The sequence below is a fragment of the Grus americana genome, chromosome 1 (assembly GCF_028858705.1).
Source record: "Grus americana isolate bGruAme1 chromosome 1, bGruAme1.mat, whole genome shotgun sequence".
Lineage (NCBI taxonomy): Eukaryota > Metazoa > Chordata > Aves > Gruiformes > Gruidae > Grus > Grus americana.
Window position 1 is genome coordinate 69,839,888 of NC_072852.1, and position 7,860 is coordinate 69,847,747.

Below are 7,860 nucleotides of genomic sequence, written 5' to 3' on the forward strand. Positions count from 1 at the left end.
ACAAAGGACACGAGCAGTGTCAAGACCAACTAGAAACGTGGCCCTCAGAGGAGCGGGGCGACAGATACAATGCTGCCCACGATGCCAAGAGTAGGAGAGCCCATCTCCAAGCAGGGGTTAGCAGCATGAATGGGAGGAGGACTGTTGGGGAAGATACAGCGGTAAAGAGGGTTGTGAGGGGGTGCAATAAGGGTTGATGACGCAGAGTACTAACTTAGGTCTTTGTCTCTGGTTCCCTACCTGCTTTTGAAGGTCTTGATTTCGGAAGGACTGATGCAGTTTGCTCAAGATCCAAAGTTCATTGAGGTCACAACCCAGGAGCTCGCAGACGCCTGTGACATGACGATAGAAGAGATGGAAAATGCAGCAGACAACATTCTCAATGGTAACAGCAAGCAGAGCCCCAATGGCAACCTCTTGCCTTTTGTTAACTGCAGGGACCCAGGGCAGGACAGTGCAGGAGAGGAAGAGGAAGAGGTGCAGAACCCGGATTGTAGAAAAAGTCAGGAGGAGCTCAAGGACAGCAGGATTTATATCAGCAGCCTGTAGTTGCCAGGGCTGGAAGCGATGCTGGTTTTTTATTTGTTTCAATGTTCCTAATGGGTTTGTTTCAGAAGTGCCTCACTGTTCTCGTGACCTGGAGTAACCGGAACAGCGTTCTTCATTCATTTCTGTTGGGACGAGTCGCAGAGTTGGGTGGTGTAAGAAAGCTTTTCAGGAGCGGATATAACCCAAGCACGTATCCATGAAGGAAGAGTGAGGAGGAGGAGGAAGAGGAGGAGAGCCAGCTCCCTCTTTTTTTCAGTCCCTGCACAAGGAACGACGACTGCCTCCCGAGCGCGAAGGGGAACCTCAGCTTCCTGTGGATGGCCCTAGCCAAAAGGACCCTGCATCAAACGGGTGTCTTTCAACTTTGCTTGTAAAAATCATTTTGCACATATTCTGTATGAGCCTCACCGTCTCCATAAAGCCAAGGCCCTTTGATTCGGAAGGAGAGGAGGACTTCTTCTGCTGTGGATTCCCGTACCGCGAAGGGGAGGAGGAAGCAGAAGAAGCCCGAGGGCGCCCGAGGGACAGGTGGCAGCGCTGCCCAACCCTGCCAAGACTCCCAGGCAGCAGTTTCTGCAAACCAATCCAAGCTCAGGCAGCCACTCCTGCCAACCAATCAGAGCTCGAGCAGTCACTTGCCAGCCAATCCGAGCTCAGGCAGTCTTCTGCCGACCAATCAGAGCTCAGACAGCCAGCCGTGCCAGCCAGTGGGAGAGCGGGGAGCAGGCTCTGCGGCGGGGCTGAGCCGACCTGCCCCGCACTTGCTGAGATGGTGGTGGGCTTGTGTAGATCTCTCCTTGTTTTGCAGTTTGATATTTTCTTGAAAGCATGTTGCAGTTTTTATTTTGACTATTTTATTATTATTTTTTTGGAGGGAGAAGGGAGTGTTTACAACGTTTTGTAATCACCTACCTTTTTGTTTTGGTTTATTTTCACTTTTGCAAATGTTAAATTGGTTTGGTCATGTTGTATTATTTAAACTGGGGGTTTTTTCTCCATTGGAATTTGGTAGAAGTATAACGATAGATGAGTTTTACCAACCATTATGTACACCAAGAATTTGTAATTTTATTTGCTAGAATTGAAACCTCCTTTTTTTGTTGTTGTTTTATAATTTAAAGATAGTAGGCAATGCACTTGATATAGTCTTGCACATTTGAGTGATTGATTTGGGTTCTTTTTAGTGCTAAGTATATCTGTGAGTGTGGGAGCAATACCGAGCGAGTGTGCGTGTGCGCGCGTGCGTGTGTGTGTGTAAGTGCATGCAGTTCTCCACATCCTGGTTTGAGCTGCAGGAGATCTGTATCTGGGGCCATTTGAATGCAAAAACAAACCACTGTCTCTGCTTTTGAAAGGGGAATCAGTAACTCTTTGCATTTTCTGTTCCACAAGATATGCAAAAACAATGCAATAATATTAATTTTAAAATACAATTGTAAGTTGTGTTGGCATTAAAACTGTGTAGAAAAAAATGCGGGGGTGGGGGGAAACAAAAAAAAAACCCAGAAGGCGTTACGCTTCGATATATTCCGTGTGATGTTTTATTGCATTGATAATGTTTCTGTTGAAGAAACCGTTATACTTGAATTCAGGTCAGTTTCAGTATTTTTCAAATATTTTTTTAAAATGAATTGCAATTGTGCCAAGCAAAGATAATGAATTGAATTAAGTTTGTTTAAAAAAAAAAAGAAAAAAAAAGAATCACTTCTTGTATATTTTGCTGCATGTCAAGTGAATCATTTCGTATTTGGAATGTGCCAAGCTTTACCTTTGAACTTTTAAGTGCTTTTCTACGTGTGGTTGGGGAAAGGGGTACTATTTTTTTTCCTTTTTTAATTTGTACAATGAACAAAATGTACCTGGTGTAAGTAACTATTCTACAATCCACTGACAGGTTGAACGTTACTGATTTTGCATATCTTGTGTTCACTTTCCTTCTTCCTCACTCCCTTTAAACATGCACGATGACTTTATTGGTAGAGAATCTTTCTTCCCGTGACTGGGACATTTTATTCAGGCTTTGTTCTCTTTCCTTTTGTTCAGTTTCTCTAAAGGTCTCATCCCACTCGTGGGTAGCAAGACCCCCAAGCCCATTTGGCAGATCCATCGTCAGTGTTCAGCTGGCACCAGCAATTCAAGGAGCGGGGGAAAAAATCTGCTTTCAAATTTCTTTTATTAAATAGCTGACCTTGATCAATTATAACAGGATCCTGGGATAAGCAAATGCAAGAGGCAGAATTGTTAGCAAAGTAAAATTACCTAACTCTGGTCTGGACTGAAAGCAGAGGGTTAAGTGAGGGAGAGAGCTCTGGATCGTTGCTTCACAGAATTACTGCAGTCTGGTCAAGATGCAGATGTTAAGGGACTTTTTTGTGTTCCTATGCATGGTTTCATCCCTCTTCCCAGACTTTAGTGGATGGGTCAGATTCTAAGTCACAAAACATCCAGCGGCACAGCATGTCCCAGCCCTATTTCCCTACTAGTGAGCGTGAACCTCTCTTGACTTTCCTCACACTGATACTTGGCCCCAACCCATGAGAGAGGCTGAAAAACCAGGCAGGTATGGTTAGATTTTATGCAACTGATTTTTGTCTAGACTACTGCTGTTTTTTCTCCCTTCTCAAGATGGTTCACAAACTTGCAGATCATTGCTGAGCTAGGAGGTGCGATCTGACTCAGAGCTAAACTTTCATTCAAATCTTGAGCTTTTGCAGATGTCTGGGAACATCATTTATTGCATATGTTGATTACATTGTTTTTGTAATGCCCTTGTTTTTCTTCTTAATTCTCTGGGGCATAAAACAGAAATAGCAAAGGGTATTTTTGATAGTGGACTTTTTTCAGTGTCATTTTGAACCAGCCAGTAGCAGCTCGAGATACCTTGAAAAAAACCCAAATCCTTTTAAACTAGAGAAATATTAATCCATTTATACAATAGCATCAAAGTCCTAATTCAAGACTTCCCTGGAGAAAGTAACCAACTGCTGTCAGTCAGTCTCATCCTTTGCATCCCTCGTGCCTGTATCGAGCCGGGCACACAAGCGTGCCTCCCTTTGAGAGTTTGTTGCTGCTAGTGCTGGTGTGTTCCAAAGCTATTTGAAAGGAAATAAAGCTGTGCCTGGCTGTTTCTGAAAATTAAATCAGTATAAGGGATCCCTATCTCATTTTCTTCCACTAGAAAGTCCATCTGACCCTCCCAGTGGGAGATAGAGGTGTTCTCTGCTCCTGAGAAACAAAGTCCTGATCTAAATTAGTGGTGGCAATGGGCCTTTTGGATGTTTGACAGCCCATCTCATCCTTTAGGATTTTTCTTGAGAGGAAGGAAAATGGTGGAAGGAATTATGCCCCACGCATTCCCAGTGAAAGCTGCAGCTCCCTCAGGGGTCAGAGCCTACAATGGCCACGGGAAACCCTGCTCTCTGCTGGAAGACCCCTTAGGTCCTGCAGAGTGGAAAACACATGGCGAGCAGAGGATGCAGACAACTTTTGCGGTTTGGGGGGCAGGTGTTAAATTTAGTAATTGCTGGTGCTGGCTGTGCAAATTTCTCTTTCTGGGGAGGGTGGCATTTTTTTAATTTTTTTTTTCATTTGAGGTACTTCCAACGTGCACATTGTGACAGGCCTGAGCAAAGAGCTACTGCCTCCTTCAGGTGAGGTAGAGTCTGGGGGACGGTGGGAAGGCGGGGGCAGGTTTAGTTCCTGGAGTGTCCTTCTTTCCCTGTGTATGGGAGTGGATGGTGGGTACAATCACTGTGCTGTGGATGGAAGCTTTGAAGGAACCGATGGCTGACGAGTGGCATGGAAGGAAAGGAAAGAGTGGGGAAAACGATCTGCTCTTTGCCACTGAGCATCTCTGACTTGCAAGAGTACACTGCAGACTAAAGACATTTCTTATAAAACAACAAACCTCCTCCCTGTGTGACTCCTGCTCATTATTCCAGGCAGTACTGGGCCAGCCACACGGGGTGCATTTCTTTTTTTCTTCCTTATTTCTGTGTGGCTGATGTGATGGGGAAGAAAGTGGAACTCATGATCCAGAGCTGGAGTTTCGTTATCCACAGACCTTTTCTGCATCATCTGCCTCTTCAGATGGACATGTGAACGATGATGGTGTAGATGCTGCTGCTACTGCAGGGGTCCCGCCTGTTTTGTTACCCTGCCCACCACACCCCAGCACGGAAGGACAGCCAGAGAGGCGCCATGTACAGAATCGCATCTATTTCTGCTTTGTTTTCTGACTCAGAACCCTACCCCTGATAACTATGACAACGATGACAACAACAACAACAAAAAAAGGGCAAATGCATTTTTTACATTTCTTGATAATTTCCAAAGCAATGTATCATTGCTTTCTTTAGACTGACGCCAATATAACAGTTGTATGGGTCTCAGCCAGGCTCCTGTGTCTTTTCTGCCTGATAGTTTCAGATTGCTGTATGAAATGTATGCGCGTTTGCACACAGACACAATCGTACCAGGTGATGGCACCGCGAGCCTGCGGGGTTGTTCACCCGTGTCATAGATGAAGGCCTTGCTTCGTACGTGTAGATGAGAAACCCCAACCCGTTGGTCCAGTGAGCTGAAGTGAAGCAGCCCTACTGAGACAGAACTGAGTATCCTAAGATATATGCACGGTCCTGTTGTGACTGTCCTCATGGCAGGGGCAGGGTGGGGGAGAGGAACACTGAATGGGGAATTTGGAGCACAACAAAGTTGATTAAATCCAGTTGGGTGCTTCCGGTAGCAGTAAGATTTTATCAGTTCCCGTAATGAAAACTTGAATGCATATAAAGAAAATATTCCAGGCCATCAGAAGCCCCAGTTCTCACCTTGCTAACACAAGAATGGAGGGCACTAGAAGCCAAGGATGTTATATTGATGCAAAATATGTGGAACACAGAACTGGGCCCAGAAAAAATTGGTTATAACTTTCCTCCATTTATTTTCTTCTCCAATGAAGTTTAAGAAATATAAATTTCAATAGCTGCACAGGGTTTCTTTTTTTCTTCTTTTGAATGTTGCAAAGTTTTTAAAGTTTTATTCTGGGTTGGCAAGCCCAGGGATCCGAAAGGTTTCCCATGGGATCTCAGTCCATGAGGCTTTGCTCTGTTGCTGCTTTGTTTCTGGACAGCTGAAACTGCTATGGCCTTGCTGCTACAGTGCCCTGCAATGGGGCAGGTGAGAGCAGAAGCACAGCTGAGAGATACGTCTGTATTGAAGACAGACTGGGCTCCAATTGCTTTCAGAGAAGTTAGTAGCATCACACTGGAATGGAAAAAAAACCCAACCCCTCTTCTGATGTAAACTTTAGTGTTCTAGTTAAATCCTCCATTTTTCCCTTACCCCTTTATGAGGGACTTAACTGTTAACGCTTGACCATAAAAAACAGGCCTTCTTTAGCGGCACAGGGCTCGACTCAGTTGCCTAAACATGAGCATCTACTGCCACTTGGGATACCCTACAGAACTCTGCCCAGCCTCCAGCAGCTGGTCCAGAAAGGCACAACTCTTCCCCAGGGCTGGTGTCACATCTATGTGGATGGCAGAGATCTCAGGTGGCAGGAGACAATTAGGCAACTTAATCAAGTCCCTTTCTAAAGGGCTAATTGAGAGGAGCAGCACCAATGACTGATGTAATAAGGGAATCTTCATTAGCATTACCAAGGGCTTAGTTAGGCACAATCAGGAGCTCATCTCCACACTCCCATGCTGTTGTTTTTCTACCCCAGGTCACACAGACAGCCTCCACTCCTACAGCCTGGGCACTCTGCCCAGCCCTTATGTTAGGCCAGGGTTAGCGGCTGCATCCCAGGCCCAGCAGAGCAGGGGCAAGCCCAGGCGAGAGCAGGCGTTACTCCACCCAACAACAGATTTTTCTGCCAGTGTTCAAACAGCCCCTTTCCAAAGCATTTACCTGTTCAAGACAGACACACAAACTCAGATGCCATTTATTAGCCTCATTGTTCAGACAATGAAATACCCATGTTTTTCTGTTGCATTTTGCCCAGCCAGGCAAAATGCATGTTCTTTCCCAAACAGGCTTTAATGCTTTTAATATTTTAAGCACCCTAAGCCAGTCTGCTCCCATCTCAAGCACCTAGGTAGACTGGCAGCCAATACTACCTAAACATCATCAACTTTGTGTTTGCTCATAGAATTGATTGGTTCGGGCTTATTCAGTCTTGACAGTTTGAATGTGGGAAGATTTCAGAGGAGGCGGAGTGAGATTGTAAATATCTCTTTGACAAACATTGCTGCATCACACACACAAAAAAGGGGGAGATAGATACTTTTAAAACTGCCTTAAAAATCAATTCCGAATGATTAAATCTCCCTCCAAATAATTGAAGCTTGGTAGAGCAAGGGATAAGTCGCTTTGGGTGAATTCTGGCAAGAAGTGGTTGGAATCTAGTCCAGTTTCAGGAGTTAAAGTGTAATTTCGGAGCTGATCTCTCAGTCTGAATTCACATCAGCACCAATGACTGAGCATTGCAGGATCAAAACTGTTTAAGGTCTGTCTGGGGAGTACTGTATCTGGCCTGCATCTGCATGGTTTGGGTCTGGCCCAGCAAGGTACTGCATACCTGTTTCCCAGTGACTTCAGGGAAGATGGGGTTCCTCAGCACCTCTTAAGTTCAGGCCCTGGAGCACCATTTCCTGCTCTGACCATCAGCTATAAATGTTGATAAATATAAGTGTTTTGCCTTCATTTGAATTGCCCAGAGCTGTAAAATGACCTCTCTCAAGTATAAATCAGTCCAGATATAAACCTCCTCTCCCACTCTTCCCCACACTCCCTGCCTACCCTCCCAGCTCTCCCTTGCACCTCCACCCAAGCCCTTCCCCATCTCAATTCTTTACCTCCTTCCACAATTTTATATCTAGTTTTCATGAACCCACAGAAATGCTTTTGTAAATAATGCTGTACAGTTTGTAACCGTCATGTAAGCCTGTCATCAGTGCCAGAGTCCGTCTTTCCCTCTCGCACGTTTTAAAATCAACAGAGGAAAAGTTAGAGTGAATGGCCCGCCAGTGAGCTATAGGGTCATCTCTGTGTGGGACAAATGTATATTCCTGTAAGATTGCATTTTTATCTAAGGAATGATGTTATTTTAAAATTGCTAATAAATTTCTAAACAATGTCCAGATTTGTTTAATATTGTAAATGTTATCAGAACTCCTTTGACATTGCTCCCTTCTCTCAACAGAGGCTGAAAAATAAGACAGCTTCCTGCAGCCCCTTATTTCCCATCGCCAGTCCCACTGCTGTTCATGGGCTCTCTCGTGTATTTAAGGGGCTGCAGAACAGTCT

The 7,860-nt window shown here is 44.9% G+C and overlaps 1 protein-coding gene across 3 annotated transcripts in view; it reads left to right on the forward strand.

The window, feature by feature from the left end:
• CACNA1C (calcium voltage-gated channel subunit alpha1 C) overlaps positions 1-4,937 on the forward strand; it is a 490,567-nt gene extending 485,630 nt beyond the window's left edge. For all 3 annotated transcript variants that reach the window (XM_054839051.1, XM_054839061.1, XM_054839042.1), the window contains one exon: positions 253-4,937. In XM_054839051.1, the coding sequence (XP_054695026.1) occupies positions 253-549 (297 nt within the window). In that variant the 3' untranslated portion in view covers positions 550-4,937. The remainder of the gene's footprint in view (positions 1-252) is intronic.
• Positions 4,938-7,860: the final 2,923 nt, after the last annotated feature.